Consider the following 18,032-nt stretch of genomic DNA (forward strand, 5'->3'; position numbering starts at 1 on the left):
AGAAACACAGCAAACATAAATATAGATTGTCTTTGGGTGGTGGTACTGTATTTTTTTTCCCCTTTCCATTTTCCAATGTCTGTATTTTCAAATTTTCTATAAAGACAATACCTTACTTATATAATGGAAACACATTTTCCTTGTTTGAAAATTCAAGTTAGTCTACTGACTCTACCACTTTCTCACCATCAACCACCCCACCTGATTATGTCTTCACTTCTTTCTCAGCTCAGATTCCAAGGTCCCTCATTATAATCGCTCCTGGCAAACACTTTTAACTCCCTTTCACCTCTTTTTTTGGTTAAACTTGCACAGAAAAAAGTTGATCATAACTCTGGTTAAAGCCAATTATACACCTATCTCAAGCCCACCCCAGCACCTCAAAAGTGTTGAAGAAAAACAAATGCAAGCTACTGGTCTCACTTTTTAAACTCACAGTCATAATTCCCAAATACCCAGAAATCACACATTTCCCTAACATGTCTGCTTTTCTACTTCCCCAAAACAAACAAAAAAACAACTTTGTATCTTTTTCTCACCAGTCATAGTTTATATATATATAGATAGATATATTTTTCCCTCCCCAAGCTCACTCTTAGGGGTGATCTTAATTCAGGGTTCACTGAAAAAACAGAAATGAAAGGTTAGGAGCCCTTCTACATGTCACTCAATTCATTAAAGTAGGGATTTGTTCTTAAGTGGTGTATCTAAAACTCGTTAACCCACTGCTGTCGAGTCAATTTTTTTTATGTTGTTTTTTAAAATTTTCATTGTGCTTTAAGTGAAAGTTTACAAATCAAGTAAGTCTCTCACACAAAAACTTAGATACACCTTGCTACATACTCCCAATTGCTCTCCCCCTAATGAGACAGCCCGCTCCCTCCCTCCACTCTGTTTTTGTGTCCAATCCACCAGCTTCTAATCCCCCTTGCCTCTCATCTCCCCTCCAGATAGAGATGCCAATGTAGTCTCAAGTGTCTACTTGATCCAAGAAGCTCATTCTTCACCAGCATCTTTTTATATCCCATTGTCCAGTCCAATCCCTGTCTGAAGAGTTGGCTTTGGGAATGGTTCCTGACGTGGGCTAACAGAGAGTCTGGGGGCCATGACTTCCGGTGTCCTTCTAGTCTCAGTCAGACCATTAAGTCTGGTCTTCTTACGAGAATTTGGGGTCTGCATCCCACTGCTCTCCTGCTCCCTCAGGGGTTCTCTGTTGTGTTCCCTGTCAGGCGAGTCATCGGTTGTAGCCGGGCACCATCTAGTTCTTCTGGTCTCAGGCTGATGTAGTCTCTGGTTTATGTGGCCCTTTCTGTCTCTTGGACTTGTAATCACCTTGTGTCCTGGTGTTCTTCATTCTCCTTTGATCCAGGTGGGCTGAGACCAATTGATTCATCTTAGATGGCCACTTGCTAGCATTTAAGACCCCAGATGCCACTCACCAAAGTGGGATGCAGAATGTTTTCTTAATAGATTTTACTGTGCCGATTGACCTAGATGTCTGGCAAAACCATGGTCCCCAAACCCCCACCCCTGCTACACTGGCCTTCAAAGCATTCAATTTATTCAGGAAACTTCTTTGCTTTTGGTTTCGTTCAGCTGTGCTGACCTCCCCTGTATTGTGTGTTGTCTTTCTCGTCACCTAAAGTAGTTCTTATCTAATATCTGATTAGTGAATAGCCCTCTCCCACCTCCCTCCCCCATCTTGTATCCATCAAAGAATATTTTCTTCTCTGTTTAAACTATTTCTTGAGTTCTTATAATACCGGTCTTATACAATATTTTTCCTTTTGCAACCGACTAATTTCACTCAGCATAATGCCTTCCAGATTCCTCCATGTTGTGAAATGTTTCACTGATTCATCACTGTTCTTTATCGATGCACAGTATTCCTTTGTGTGAATATACCATAATTTATTTATCCATTCATCCATTGATGGGCACCTTGGTTGCTTTCATCTCTTTGTAATTGTAAACAGTGCTGCAATGAACATGGGTGTGCATATATCTGTTCGTGTAAAGGCTCTTATTTTTCTAGGATATAGTCCAAGGAGTGGGATTGCTGGATAATATGGTAGTTCTATCTCTAGCTTTTTAAGGAAGCGCCAAATCGATTTCCGAAGTGGTTGTGCCATTTTACATCCCCACCAGCAGTGTATAAGTGTTCCAATCTCTCCACAGCCTCTCCAACATTTATTGTTTTGTGTTTTTTGGATTAATGCCAGCCTTGCTGGAGTGAGATGAAATCTCATTGTAGTTTTGATTTGCGTTTCTCTAATGGCTAACGATCGTGAGCATTTCCTCATGTATCTGTTAGCTACCTGAACGTCCTCTTTAGTGAACTGTTTGTTCATATCTTTTGCCTATTTTTTAATTGGGTTATTTGTCTTTTTGTAGTTGAGTTTTTGCAGTATCATGTAGGTTTTAGAGATCAGGCGCTCATCAGAAATGTCATAGCTAAAAACTTTTTCCCAGTCTGTAAGTAATCTTTTTACTCTTTTGGTGAAGTCTTTGGATGAGCATAAAATAGGTGTTTGATTTTTAGGAGCTCCCAGTTATCTAGTTTTTCTTCTCCATTGTTAGTAATGTTTTGTACACGTCAAGTCAATTTTGACTTATAGCTACCCTATAGGACAGAGCAGAACTGCCCCATAGGGTTTCCAAGGAGCAGTTGGTGGATTCGAACTGCCGACCTTTTGGTTAGCAGCCAAACTCTTTACCACTGTACCACCAGGGCTCCATGGTATATCTAGTGCCTAGTATAGCAGCGAGTGTTCAGTTAATGTTTGGTGAATGAATGTATCACTCATTCTTCATTCTCTCTGCCTTCTCTCCCGTTACTGTGAATGAAGCGTCCTTATTGTTTTTTTTTTTTTATCAAAAGCCAACTCTCCATTTTTGCTCCAGATTCCACTGTTTCTCACTCTCTCAAGAACTTTGCAAGCACCCCTTTTTCTAATAGATCATTTGTACCACCATTCGTACTGCTCCATTACCTCCCACCAAAAAAATCCTCCAAACATACAATATTCACCCTCTCCCTCTCCCTGAAACCCTTTCCCACATATATCCATTCTGCTACATCTTTCGATTTCTCTGTTCTCCTTAATGAAAAACTTATTCAAAGGGTTGTGTATAGTCATTGTCTCCTCACTTCCTCCCCTCACTTTATCTCCTTGACTCATTCAAATACAATTTTTCTGTTCACTACTTCATTGATAAACGAAAAAAAAAAAATGAAACTCACTGCCGTCGAGTTGATTACCGACTCATAACGACCCTATAGGACAGAGAAAAACTGCCCCATAGAGTTTCCAAGGAGCGCCTGGTGGATTTGAACTGCTGACCTTTTGGTTAACAGCTGTAGCTCTTAACCACTACGCCACCAGGGTTTCCATATTACTCCCAAATTAATATTTCCATTATTGGCCTCTTCTTGGAATTCCACATTCACATATACAACTGCCTATGGGCCATTTCCACATGGTTATCAATCAGATATTTCAAACTTAACATGGCTGAAGCAGAATCCTTGATACCACCCCCTGCCAATCTATTTTTCTTCTAGTCTTCCCCAACCTAGTAAATGACACCTTGCATCACATAGTTCCTCAAGCAAAAAAATCCTCGAAATTATCCTTGATGCGCCCATTTCTTTTATACTCCCATCCAATCCCTCAGTAAATTCTGTTGGACCGTATCCCCAATCCAGCCGCTGCTCTTCATCTCGCTACTCACTCTCTAGTTCAAGTCACCGTTACTTCTCATGTGGACCATTACAACAGCCTCAGAACTTGTATTCCTGCTTCTACTCTTGCTTAACTCCAATCTATTTTCCACAAAGAAGTCAGATACAAAAGGGATAATGACATTTTCCTGCATAAGGACCTCCAATAGTGTCCCACTGAGTTAGGATGCCTTACAAAGTCATGCAGGATCTGGCTTCTGCCCTCATCTCTGATCTTGTCTGGTATGACTTTGCCTTATCCACTGTACTCCTGCCACCTGGTCAGTGTCACACTCCAACAAGTGTTTGTTTTTTCTCCTGGCTAGGTGTCTCCTGTCTTTCTAGTAACCTGCTATGTCTGTCCTCTAAATCATTAGTAAAGTAAAATTTATACTTTATTAAGTTTACTTAATTTAGCTAACTTTATTAATTTAATTTTTTAATCAAATAAAACTAGACACTAGGTCAGGCTTAAAATTTGCTGACAGACAAAAGATAGTAGGGGATGACAACTGAATTTATGCTTAAAAATTTCAATTATTTTTATAATTAGAAAACGTATTAAAAATTAAACATGCAATATATATTCCATTTATATACAAGTTTTAATATTGTAAAACTATATTGCTAAAGTAAAGATGGGCTACCAGTATACACAAAACTGATACAAGGAAGCCACGATAAGTAGAAATTAGGCTGCAAGATCATTATAAAACAATACTCAAAAGCAACCAATGCAATTTAGGAAAAAATACTTCAGTAAAGAGAAAGAGCAAAAGCCAGAATCAATGGCAATGCAAAAGGGTGGGCCTCATCCAATCAGTTGATGGCCTTAGGAGCAAAAACTGAGTTTTCTTTAGGGAGAAGGATTTTGCCTCGAGTACAAACAGATATCCTGCTGGAATTTCCAGCCTGCCTTCTGGCCTACCAATTTCAGACACAAGAACACTGGAGTTTTCAGCCTGTTGTCTGACCTACAAATTTTGGACTTGCCAGTCCCATAGTCATGTGAGCCAATTCCTTAAAATAAATCTCTCTCTCTCTGTGAGTGTGTGCATGTGTATAAACACACACGCATACACACTGTATATATTATTTATATGTATAAAATATATATAGGTTCTGTTTCTCTGGAAAACTCTAAGATAGCTGTTACAGAAATTTTGTTAGGTAGTTAAAAATCTAAACTTATAACCTCTTCTCTCAACTTGGAAAATTCATGCCAGTGACATAAATGACATTATGGCTATAAAGAAAAGAACAATTAATGGTCTAATTAGTAATAAGGAATTGTTTAAATTCAGTCCTTGCTTGGTCTTTTAAACCCTCTTACCTTCAGGATAGCATAAAAAAGATACTTACCACTAGGCTGCATAGTTGATGGACTAGAACTGGTCAAGGAGTTAAGAGGCTTGGGATTTATCCCTGGATCCACCAATACCTTGCTCTGACCTCAAGCAAGTTAGCTCCTCTGTATGTTAATGTCTCCATCTGTAAAATGGGGGCAAGTAGAACGCTTACTACCCTGTAAAGTACTGAGGCTGATTAAGAGTTAATAAACTGTGCTGCATTCTAAGGAAAGTAGAACACATTTAAATGCGTACTTTTGGATGTTAGAAGATTTCAGGGTTGGAAGGTACCTTGTAGCAAGCACCATAGGTTTAATTTTATCTAAGCCTCTATACTCCCAGAAATAAAGAATACACGTATTTGTTACACGTGGTCCTGTGCAAATAACGAATATAAATATAGTTTCTAACTAACTCGGTTAAGACAGAAAATCAAAAGAGAGTAAAAACCCAATAACATGGTCAGAGGATGAATGAGGTGGTAGCAATTTTTTTTTTTTTTTGGTATTGTGCTTTAAGTGAAAGCTTACAAATCAAGTCAGTTTCTCATACAAAAATTTATATACGCCTTGCTATGTACTCCTGGAAACCCTGGTGACGCAGCAGTTAAGAGTTCGGCTGCTAATCAAAAGGTCGGCAGTTCGAGTCCACCAGGTGCTCTTGGAAACCCTATGGGGCAGTTCTACTCTGTCCTATAGGGTCGCTATGAGTCGGAGCTGACTCAGCAGCAATGTATTTGTTTTTTTTTTTTTGCTTTATGTACTCCTAGTTGCTCTCCCTCTAATAAGACAGCACACTCCTTCTCTCCCCCCTATATTCCCCTGTGTCCATTCAGCCAGCCTCTGTCCCCCTCTGCCTTCTGATCTCCCCTCCAGACAGGAGCTGCCCACATAGTCTCGTGTCTACTTGAGCCAAGAAGCTCACCCCTTACCAGTATCATTTTCTATCTTATAGTCCAGTCCAATCCCTGTCTGAAGAGTTGGCTTTGGGAATGGTTCCTGTCTTGGGCTAACAGAAGGTCTGGGGGCCATGACTTCTGGGGTCCTTCTAGTCTCAGTCAGACCATTAAGTCTGGTCTTTTTATGAGAATTTGAGGTCTGCATCCCACTGCTCTCCTGCTTCATCAGGGATTCTCTGCTGTGTTCCCTGTCAGGGTAAGGTCGTAGCAATTTTTGACAGTAGCTTATGCAACACTGTTCAGCTTCCTAGTTAGTTCTCCTAAAGAACCTTTGTTCCTTCCTTTAACACAGTCTACTTGGTACAAACCCACTGGCTGCTCCCTGGGAGAAAGATGCGGCAGTTTAAGTCTGTAAAGATTACAGCCTTGGAAACTCTATGGGGCAGTTCTACTCTGTCCTATAGGGTCGCAATGAGTCAGAATCAAGTCCACAGCAACTGGTTTCGCTTGGGTTTACTTGGTTGTATAAGAGAGCAAAAACAAAACAAAAAATGTAGAATTGGAAGTTAAAATTTAGAGTTGAATCTCAACTCTATTTTTCCTTAAAATTACTGACTATAAGACCTTAGGTAAGTATCTTAAACACATTCAGCCTCAGTTTTCTTATCAGTAAAATGGGGGTGATTATCCTAGTGCTATTTGTCTCACTATGTTGTGAAGAACACAAGAAAAAAATGGCTTCAAAAGTGCATAAAAAAGATAACAGGGCTTGCTACAGAAAAAGTTACTGAATATTGCCTTTCTTACAGGGAAAACTCAGATTCTGGACATTACAAAAATACTTAAAAAAAGACCTTACAACCTCCTGACACCATCTAGCCCCTGATGATTCTGCTATTTAAAATTTGAGTAACTACCCTATAGAAGGAAACCCTGGTGGCATAGTGGTTAACATCTGCTAACGGAGGTCAGCAGTTCGAATCTACCAGGTGCTTCTTAGAAACTCTATGGGGCAATTCTAGTCTGTCCTATATAGGGTTGCTATGAGTCAGAATCAACTCGACAGCAACGGGTATAACAGGTACCCTATAGAATATCCAGTAGAATTCTAATTTGCCTCTTTTCCCTTTGGATTCCTTTGACTACTGACAGCTTTAAAAGTTATGGTAATGCAATCTTCTTGGGGAAAATACCTGTATTTATTCCAAAAGACAGTAACGTAATTAAGGGTCTGGAGTAAGAAGAGTAACCTCAACCCTCAAAGTGGATGTTCACAGCCTGAGACACAAAGAGAGTACTCTCTAGAACACCCTAGAAACTTTGTTGTTGCCAGGTGCCATCGAGTCGGTTCCAACACATAGCAACCCTATGTATAACAGAACGAGACACTGTCTGATCCTGCGTCATTGTCGTGATCACCGTTATGCTTGAGCTCACTGCTGCAGCCACTGTGTCAATCCATCTCCTTGAAGGTCTTCTTCTTTTTCACTGATCCTCTACTTTACCAAGCATGATGTTCTTTTCCAGGGACTGATCCCTCCTGATAACACGTGCAAAGAATGTGAGACAAAGTCTTGTCGTCCTTGCTTCTGAGGAGTAGTCTGGCTGTACTTCTTCCAAGACAAATTTGTTCGTTCTTTTGGCAGTCCATGGTATATTCAATATTATTCACCGACACCATAATTCAAAGACGTCAATTCTTCTTTGGTCTTCTTTATTCGTTGCCAGTTTCTCATGCATATGAGGAACTGAAAACACCACAGCTTGGGTCAGGTGAACCTTTGTCTTCAAGGTGACACCTTTACTTTTTAACACTTTAAAGAGGTCTTTTTGCAGCAGATTTGCCCAATGCAGTACATCTTTCGATTTCTTGACTGCTGCTTCCATAGGTATTGATTGTGGATCCAAGTAAAATGAAATCCTTCACAACTTCAATCTTTTCTCCATTTACCATGATGTTGCTCATTGGTCCAGTTGTGAAGATTTTTGTTTTCTTTATGTTGAGGTGTAATCCATACTGAAGGCTGTGGTCTTTGATCCTCATCAGTAAGTACTTCAAGTTCTCTTCACTTTCAGCAAAGAATGTTGTGTCATTTGCATAACACAGGTTGTTAATAAATCTTCCTCCAATCCTGATGCCCCGTTCTTCTTCATATAGCCCAGCTTCTCGGATTTGCTCAGCATACAGATTGAATAAGTATGGTGAAAGGATACAACCCTGACGCATACTTTTCCTGACTTTAAACCATGCAGTATCCCCTTTTTCTGTTAAAACAACTGCCTCTTGGTCTATGTACAGGTTCCTCATGAGCACAGTTAAGTGTTTTGGAATCCCTATTCTTCCCAATGGCATCCATAATTTGTTATGATCCACACAGTCGAATGCCTTTGCATAGTCAATAAAACACAGGTAAACATCTTTCTGGTATTCTCTGCTTTCAGCGAGGCTCCATCTGACATCAGCAATGATATATACCCCTGGTTCCACATCCTCTTCTGAAACCAGCTTGAATTTCTGGCAGTTCCCTGTAGATGTTCTGCTGCAACTGCTTTTGAATGATCTTCAGCAAAGTTTTACTTGTGTGTGATACTGTTTGATAATTTCCGCATTCAGTTGGATCACCTTTCTTTGAAATAGGCATAAATATGGATCTCTTTCAGTCGGTTGGCCAGGTACCTGTCTTCCAAATTTCTTGGCATAGAAGAATTGAGCACTTCCAGCCCTGCAGCTGCAGAACCATCTCAACTGGTAATTCCATCAATTCCTGGAGCTTTGTTTCTCGCCAAAGCCTTCAGTGCACCTTGGACCTCTTCCTTCAGAACCATCGGTTTCTGATCATATGCTACCCCTTGAAATGGTTGAACATCAACCAATTCTTTTTGGTATAGTGACTGTGTATTCCTTCTATCTTCTTTTGATAATTCCTGTATCATTTAATATTTTCCCCATAGAATCCTTCACTATTGTAACCCAGGCTTGAATTTTTTCTTCAGTTCTTTCAGCTTAAGAAATGCTGAGCATGTGCTCCCTTCTGGTTTTCTATCTCCAGGTCTTCACACATGTTATCATAATACTGTACTTTGTCTTCTAGAGCTGCCCTTTGAAATCTTCTGTTCGATTCTTTTACTTCATCGTTTCTTCCATTGCTTTAGCTACTGGATGTTCAAGAGCAAGTTTCAGAGTCTCTTTTGACACCAGCTTGGTCTTTTCTTTCCGTCTTTTTAATGACCTCTTGCTTTCTTCATGTATGATATCCTTGATGTCATTCCACAACTCAATTTGTCTTTCTTTGGTCATTAGTGTTCAACACATCAAGTCTATTCTTGAGATGGTCTCTAAATTCAGGTGGGATATACTCAAGGTCGTACTCTGGCTCTCATGGGCTTGTTCTAATTTTCCTCAGCTTCAACTCGAACTTGCATACGAGCAACTGATGGTCTGTTCTGCAGTCAGCCCCTGGTCTTGTTCTAAGTGATAATACTGAGTTTTTCTATCCTCTCTGTCCACAGATGTAGTCAATTTGATTCCTGTGCACTCTATCTGGTGAGGTCCATGTATACAGTTGCCGTTTATGTTGTTGTAAAAAGGTATTTGCAATGGAAGTCGTTGGTCTTGCAAAATTCTAACAGGCCATCTCCAGCATCATTTCTATCATTAAGGCCATATTTTCCAACTACCGATCTTTCTTCTTTGTTTCCAACTTTCAAATTCCCATCACCGGTAATTATCACTGCATCCTGACTGCGTGTTCAATTAACTTCAGAGTGCGGAAATTGGTAAAAGTTTTTAATTTCTTCATCTTTGTCATTAATGGTTGGTATATCTATTTGAATAACAGTTGTATTAACTGGTCTTCCTTGTAGGCGTATGGATATTATCCTATCACTGACAGAGTTGTTCTTAGGATAGATCTTGAAATGGTCTTTTTGATGATGATTCCAAGGCCATTCCTCTTTAAGCTGTCATTCCCAGCACAGTAGACCATATGATCGCCCAATTCACAGTGGCCAATATCAGTCCATTTCAGCTCACTAATGCCTAGGATATCAAGGTTTATGCATTCCACTTCATTTTTGACCATTTCTAATTTTCCTAGATTCATACTTCATACATTCCCGTTCTGATTATTAATGGCTGTTTGCAGCTGTTTCTTCTCATTTTGAGTAGTACCACATCAGCAAATGAAGGTCCTGAAAGCTCTTCCCCATCCACGTTATTAAGGTCAACTCTATTTTGAAGAGGTAGCTCTTCCTCAGTCGTATTTTGAGTGCCTTCCAACCTGAGGAGTTCATCTTCCAGCACTATATCAGACAATGTTCTGCTGTTATTCATAAGGTTTTTACTGGTTAGTTTTTTTTCAGAAGTTGATCATCAGGTCTTTCTTCCTAGTCTTTCTTAGCCTGGAAGCTCCACTGAAACTTGTCCACCCCGTACGACCTGCTAGTATTGACATACTGATGCCATTGCTTCCAGCATCACAGTAACATTCAAGGCACAAACTGACAGTTAATGTTATTATCATTATTATTATAACAAAAGCCAGATGCCATTGAGTCAATTCCAACTCATGGTGAGCCCATGTGTATTAAAATAGAACTGCATTCCATGGGGCTTTCAATGGCTTTGATCTTTCAGGAGCAGATCACCAGGACTTTCTTTTGAAGTACCTTTGGGTATGTTCAAACTGCCAGCTTTTTGGTTAATACCTAAGCACTTAACCATTTATGCCATCTGGGGACTCCATCAAGTAGTTATTGTTAGTTGCCGTAAGTGAGTCCGATTCATGGTGATTTCAAGTGTCACAGAGTAGAACTGCTCCATAGGGTTTTCTTGGATGTAATCTTAACTGAAGCAGATCACCAGGCCTTTTCTTCAGTGGTACTGGTGGGTGAGTTTGAACCACCAACCTTTAGGTTAGCAGTCGAGTGCAAACTGTTTTCGTCCCCTACGGACCTTCCCATTATTATAATAGCTATCACTACATGTTTGCTATATGCCAGATATTATGCTGAGTATTTCTTTTAATTCATTTTTTATTGTGCTTTAGGTGAAAGTTTACAGCTCAAGCTAATTTCTTATTCAAAAATGCATACACACATTGCTCTGTGACATTGTTGCAATTCCTTCAATGCGGCAGCACATTCCCCCTTTCCAACCTGGGTACCCTATGTCCATTCATCCAGTTCCTGTCCCCTCCTGCCTTCTTGTTTTGCTCCTGGACAGGAGTTGCCCATTGGATCTCATATATTTGACTGAACTAAGAAGCACGTTCCTCACTTGTGTTGTTTTTGTTTTATAGGCCTGTCTAATCTTTGTCTGAAAAGCAGACTTAGGGAATGGTTTCAGATCTGAGTTAGCAGAGGGTCCAGGGCTACAGTTGCAGGGGGTTCCTCTAGTCTTTGTCAGACCAGTAAATCTGGTCTTTTTTTGTGAATCTGAGTTCTGTTCTACACTCTCTCCCACTCTGTCTGAGACTCTGTTGTGAACCCCGTCAGAGCAGTAGCTGGGTACCATCTAGTTCTTCTGGTCTCAAGCTGGTAGAGTCTCTGGTTCATGTGGTCCATTAGTCCTTTGGCCTAATATTTTCCTTGTGGTTTTGGTTTTTTCATTCTCCTTTGCCCTGGATGGGATGGGACCAATAGATGTATCTTAGATGGCTGCTCGCAAGGTTTTAAGACCCCAGAGAGTACTCACCAAAGAAGGATGTAGAACATTTTCTTTATGAATTATGTTAGGCTAATTCACCTAGATGTCCCCCCAGACTATGGTCCCCAGGACACTGCCCCAGCTACTCGGTCTCTCAATATGCTGAGTACTTTAATGACATCATCTTTTTGAACCCTTACCACCTTAATATGATATTATTACCCCTTTTTATGAATGAGAAAATTATGTCCAGAGATGTTTAGTATCTTTCTCAAAGGTCAGAGTCAGTAGGAAAGCAAGAATTTGAAGCCAAACTATGCTCTTAATTATACTGCCTCCCCTGCCAGAAACAAAACAAAATCAACAACAATAACAATCAACCTCATAAAAATGAAGAAACCTTACAAATGCATCTAACATGAAATAGCCCAGCTTGGGGAGAACTATGGAAATCCTGGTGTAGTGGCTAAGTGCTACAGCTGCTAACCAAAAGGTCGGCAGTTCAAATGCACCAGGCGCTCCCTGGAAACCCTATGGGACAGTCCTACTCTGTCCTTTAGGGTCACTATGAGTTGGAATCGACTCGACGCAATGGGCTTTTTTTTTTTTTTTTGGTTTGGGGAGAACTATAACCATATGTGAATGCTGATATTCTACCCATTTTACTATGGTAAAAAATGAAGCACTGATATTCATTAGCTTGATCTTGACACTGAATAAAATTAGGGATAGTCTGAGATTTAATGATGTGAAACTAGATTAAATTTAGAACATAATCTACTACAAACTATCAGTCCATAGGTATCATACTTTAAATATTCATAGACAAAAATGCAAAAGAAATAACATAGGCTTGCTGGCATACACGAATGTGACTGTGAGAAAGAGAGAAGGAAAAGAAAGAACTGGAGTGGGAAAACGAAGGAGGAAGGGAGGGAGGAGGGATGTGTCCCCAGAAAAGGAAACTAGGGAATACGAAAAAAAAGCATTAAGTGCCTATCTGAAAACCCATTAAAAAAAAGGGAAGAATTCTTTCGGTGTTAGATACAAGTTGTGATTTTAATAAACCATAATCCTATGTCAGAGGTTGATCAAAACAGAAAGGCTGGGAGCAGAACTCCTGCCCACACTGAGGTCATGGAGAACAAGCTACAAGAGAGGCAGGAGATAGATTGGGGACTGGTCCGGTATGTTCCACTGATAAGCCACTCTCTTGAATTAGTAAGTATTCCTAGTGCCTCTCTGCGGATTCTCTGCCTCCAGCTCTCCTTCTTTTTCTTCATTTAAAGAAGCATGATGAGATGGTAATACTCCTTGGGGATAATTTGCCAGAAAAGGGGGAGGGGAAACGAGCTAAGCAATCCTTTTTTCAAAGAGAGCAATAAATCCTGTCTTGTGCATGTAGCAGATGTGAACAAAGAAGATGGAGCAGATCTCTCCATGGCAATTTCCCTCCCCCTACTCCCTCTGTAGCAATTATATGCATCTGCCTGTGCATACAGAGAGAAGAACCCCAGAGAAAATCAGTATTTTCTTTAACAAGCAAGGCAGCTAGCAATGAAATGGCTAATGAAAATATGGAAAGGTTACGACTCCCTTTGTCTTAAACTTGTGGTTCTAATAGAATTCAACTATATATACCATTGTGGAAACCCTGGTGGCATAGTGGTTAAGTGGTACGGCTGCTAACCAAGAGGTCAGCAGTTCGAATCCGCCAGGCGCTCCTCGGAAACCCTACCGGGCAGTTCTACTCTGTCCTACAGGGTCGCTATGAGTCAGAATTGACTCGACGGCAGTTGGTTTGGTTTTTTTGGTTATATATAGCATTTACAGATATATAAAGAGGCGTGACCCAGGGCACAGAGGCTGATGCTTTTTAGAATGCCTCTGGCTCATGCTTCTTGAACAGGGGAAAAGTTTGGTGGTACCAATGGTGTCCCATCATGCTTCCTGGCAGATAATACATGGGCTCTGATGTCATGGAATAAGTAACCTAGGGGGAGTAAGAAGTTTTGGACTACATCATCGTCATCATCATCCTGGTAAGTATCTGGAATGAAGGAGATAACAATCTTTTATGCTCTACTCTCTGCCAGTCAGTACACATTGGATGTGGAATTTTATGTTCAAATTTAGGTCTTATACCCTGAATGTGACATAGACAAACAATCTCATTTAAAGGAAAACAAGGATAGGGAAGGTTTAAAAAACTGAGAAGGTATAATCAGGAGATGAAAAGATTGCAGAGGAAACATGAGTACATCTGCATATATCTGGAGGGAGCTCATATGGACGAGAGGTGAGATTTGTTCTATTTGCCCTATACGACCCCAAGGGAAAGAACCAGGACTCGCGTGTGGAAGCTACAGCCAGGCAGGCTACAACTCGTTACTAGAAATTTTCTAATGGTCAGAAGCACCCAAAGGTGGGATGAGCTCTCTGGGAAGTTACAAATTTGCTATTGTTGGGGGTGTAAAAGCAGAGGTAAAATAACCTCTTAATGGAGATATTAAATCATCAGGAGGAAGAGGGAGGTGACTAGGTGACCCTTAAAAGCCTTTCCAAACCTGAGATCCTACATTTTCATGCGATATAAACTTCCGGGTTTCTTATTACAACACTGTGCATGGTTAGCACGTTTATCTACAATACCAACTTCCTCTCTGAAGGCTTACAGAGATGTGATATGGGAAGAGAAGAAGTAACAACAAAATTGTCTTCCTTACCTTTTGCTTCTTCATCTACCACTTACTGACACTGTGGTAGGCATTTTACATATTTTAACCTTTCAGAGTCAAGTTCTAGCTAGATTACTTTGTGACTACGTTCTAGTTAATATCACCTTTGGTTTTCACTTTTCTCATTTGTAAAATGAAGGGGCTGAACTTGCTTCATGATCTATAAGGTCCCTTTAAGCCCTATCATTGGTCCCTGGGTGGTACAAATGGTTTGAATTACAGGTTGGTAGTTCAAACCCAGTCAGTGGCACTGTGGAAGAAAGGCCTAGAGATCTGCTTCCATAAAGATTACAGCTAAGAAAACCCCATGGAGCAGTACTACTCTGTAACACATGGGGTTGCCAGGAGTTGGAATCGACTCAACAGTAATGGGTAAGCTCTACTATATTGTGAGTCTATGGGGTAATAGCAGCAGGGCCCAGCTCAATTATTTCCTCCCTATTCACTACGAGGAAAACCTGGTGGCATAGTGGTTAAGTGCTACGGCTGTGAACCAAAGGGTCGGCAGTTCAAATCCACCAGGTGCTCCTTGGAAACTCTATGGGGCAGTTCTACTCTGTCCTATAGGGTCCCTGTGAGCTGGAATCAACTTGACGGCACCGGGTTTGGTTTGGTTTTGGTATCCACTACAACTAACCTGGCAGTTACTACTTTCCGCTGAAATTCCTTTCTTCTTTGAAGTAACGAGCAATGTGTATCTGATTTATTTTACTCAGTAAATACAGTCCTGAAAAGTTAAGTGTCAATGGGAATTTTTTGTTAAAAAAATGAAGTATATTTTGAGCACACCAAGATAGCTCGCTAGTTAAAAGAAATCTTTATAAAAATAAGTCAATGTTCACTACAAAGTGATCTGTTCTATAAATTCAAATTTCATATGTTGGATTTTCTCTTATATCACTTTGTCCTCCACTGAAGTCAGCTATGTCAAAGTCATCCTGGAGCCCTCCTTTGTGCTTGATAATCAGTCTGTTGGTAGAAATACAGAACTAGTGGGTTTGGAAAGAATGTTAAAAGTCACAGTGTTCAGTGCCTCCTCCTCCCCCTGTCTCCAATCTTACCAACCCTAGTCAATGTTTGAATCTTCCACCAAGTCCCTGCTTGTACTTCCAGTGGTGAAGATCCCACACCTTCCCAGGAAGTCCCTTACATCTTCGGCAGTGGATCTTAGCCTTAGGAAAGATTGGTTCTCAATCTTTTTTCTATCTCAATAATCCTGAGGGAATCCCAGCACATTTCCCATCAGTAACAACAGTTTTACATACAACCAAAGTTCAACAGAGGGAGTAATAGCAGAGAGACAGGATGGTGACAGCAGGAAAACTTTCACTTCTAACTAGATACCCTGCCCTCCAACATTACTCTTTTATGGTCTATTCATTTTCTGTTTACCATGTTGGGATAGAACGCTTCCCAATTATTCAGACTAAGTACCTCACTACAAGCTTAAGGCTGTTTTTAACAAAATATACCCAGATTTCCTTTCTTCTATTATGAAGACTCTGCAGCCACATTGCCTGGGTTCAGATCTGGTTCCATCAAGTACCAGTTGTATAATCTTGGCCAGGTAACTTAACCCCCTATTCCTCAGCCTCCTCATCTGCAAAATAAATAACAGCAGCTATCTCATAAGATGTTGCGAGGATTAAATAAGATATACATAGAAAAAAGAAAACATTAATAGCAGACAATCAATGTCAATTTGTATTGTTGCTATTTCCCCCTCCTTCTTAGCAAATTATCTCATTATAGGCCAGAGTGTTCACTTGACAATTTCTTTCCATTTCTATGTTCCCTTCTTCCTGATCCAAAGTATTCTTAACATTTAATCTCCTTAACATAGTTCTCTCTGACAAAATGAATTACAGTGGAACTTTCTCACCTAGCATATCTACTACTATGGCCTGTTTTATTGCATTATGACTGTCTTAGTCATCTAGTGTTGCTATAACAGAAATACTACAAGTGGATGGTTGCAATAAACAGAAGTTTATTTTCTCACAGTCTAGTAGGCTAGAAGTTCAAATTCAGGGTCTCAGCTCCAGAGGAAGGCTTTCTTTCTCTGTCAGCTCTGGGGAAAGATCCTTGTTGTCAGTCTTCCCCAAGGACATTCTCAGTGCAGGGACCCCGAGTCCAAAGGAAGCACTATTCTCCTGGCTCTTGTTTCTTGGTGGTATGAGGTCCCCCATCTCTCGGCCTGCTTCTCTCTTTTACATCTCAAAAGAGATTGACTTAAAATACAATCTAATCTTGTAGATTGAGTCCTGCCTCATTGACATAACTGCTTCTAATCCTGCCTCATTAAGATCACAGAGGTAGGATTTACAACACACAGGAAAATCATATCAGATGACAAAATGGTGGAAAATTACACAATACTGGGAATCGTGGCCTAGCAAAGTTGACACATATTTTGGGGGGACACAATTCAATCCATAACAGTGATAATGCTTTACCAGTTTGTGTTCCTCTTCTTTTCATTTGTTTATTCAAAACCCATCTCCTACAGCAGGGGATGGTAAACTTTTTCTATATAAAAAACAAAAAAACCAAACCCGTTGCCATCGAGTTGATTCCGACTCACAGTGAGCCTATAGGACAGAGTAGGACTGCCTCATAGAGTTTCCAAGAAGTACCTGGTGGATTCGAACTGCTGACCTTTTGGTTAGCGGCCATAGCTCTTAACCACTATGCCACCAGGGTTCCCTTTTCTACAAAGGGCCTATATTTTTGGTTTTACAGGACATATGGTCTCTGCTGCAACTGCTCAAATCTGTCATTGCATCTTGAAAGGAGCCATAGATAACACATAACCAAATAAGTGTGGCTATGTTCCAATAAAACTTTATTTATACATGCAGGCAGTGAACACGATTTAGCCTGAGGGTCATAGTTTGCCTACCCCTGACCTAGATGAACCCTTCCCTAAATAACTCCACTTGGCTTTGATCATTTCACTATTCTACCTTAAGTATGTATTATAAGCATTTACATTACAAGTTTTTACGTATTTTGAATGTCAGTCTCCCATTTAGATTAGTGTAAATCTTCCATTTAGATTAGATATAAGATCTGGCCCCTTTAAGGAAAGGGTTGGAGCTGTTATTCTCATCATTAAACAAAATGTTTCCAGGCCTAGTAGTGATATGCCAGGCAGCAGGGTGGGTGTTAAGGACACAAAGACAAGTAAATCCTAGCACATGCTCACAAAGAACTCATAAGAGGTAACAATTTGTACATGTAATCATAATATAATGTAATTTTTGCTATAATAGAAATTTGCTATATAAAGTGCTCTGGAAAAACAGGAGGGAATGAATAACTTTGCCTGGGGAGTTCAGGAAAGCTTCACAGAGGAGATGAAGCTGAGCTAGGATTATCAGAAGAAAGATGAAAAGGCACTCTAGGCAAGGTGAATATAACACAAAAATACGAAGACATAAAAATGGACTTGTTTGGACAACAGCCAGCAGCTGGAAAGGGGTAGAGTAAGCTGCAGAGATGAATGACAAGAATTGGGTGAGATGAGGCTAGAAAAGTAGGTAGGAAACAACTTGTGAAGGGCCTGGTTTGTTATACCACGACAATGAAATACAACATATCAGGGATTCTGATATCACCACCAATCGCTATATTTAGATATTCAATGTCAAAGTCAGATTTATTAATGATATTT

At 40.2% G+C, this 18,032-nt stretch overlaps 1 protein-coding gene and 1 long non-coding RNA gene across 7 annotated transcripts in view; one reads left to right on the forward strand and one right to left on the reverse strand.

Moving 5' to 3' along the window:
• LOC126072964 (uncharacterized) overlaps positions 1 to 13,634 on the forward strand; it is a 169,666-nt gene extending 156,032 nt beyond the window's left edge. The window contains exon 3 of the long non-coding RNA XR_007516616.1: positions 13,576 to 13,634. This is a non-coding gene — a long non-coding RNA (uncharacterized LOC126072964). The remainder of the gene's footprint in view (positions 1 to 13,575) is intronic.
• The window catches only part of SCMH1 (Scm polycomb group protein homolog 1), a 200,023-nt gene that overhangs the window by 148,216 nt on the left and 33,775 nt on the right, over positions 1 to 18,032 (reverse strand). For all 6 annotated transcript variants that reach the window (XM_049878947.1, XM_049878954.1, XM_049878951.1 and 3 more), the window contains one exon: positions 5,087 to 5,215. In XM_049878947.1, the coding sequence (XP_049734904.1) occupies positions 5,087 to 5,099 (13 nt within the window). In that variant the 5' untranslated portion in view covers positions 5,100 to 5,215. The remainder of the gene's footprint in view (positions 1 to 5,086; positions 5,216 to 18,032) is intronic.

This window comes from Elephas maximus, chromosome 3 (assembly GCF_024166365.1).
Source record: "Elephas maximus indicus isolate mEleMax1 chromosome 3, mEleMax1 primary haplotype, whole genome shotgun sequence".
In the NCBI taxonomy this organism is placed as follows: Eukaryota; Metazoa; Chordata; class Mammalia; order Proboscidea; family Elephantidae; genus Elephas; species Elephas maximus.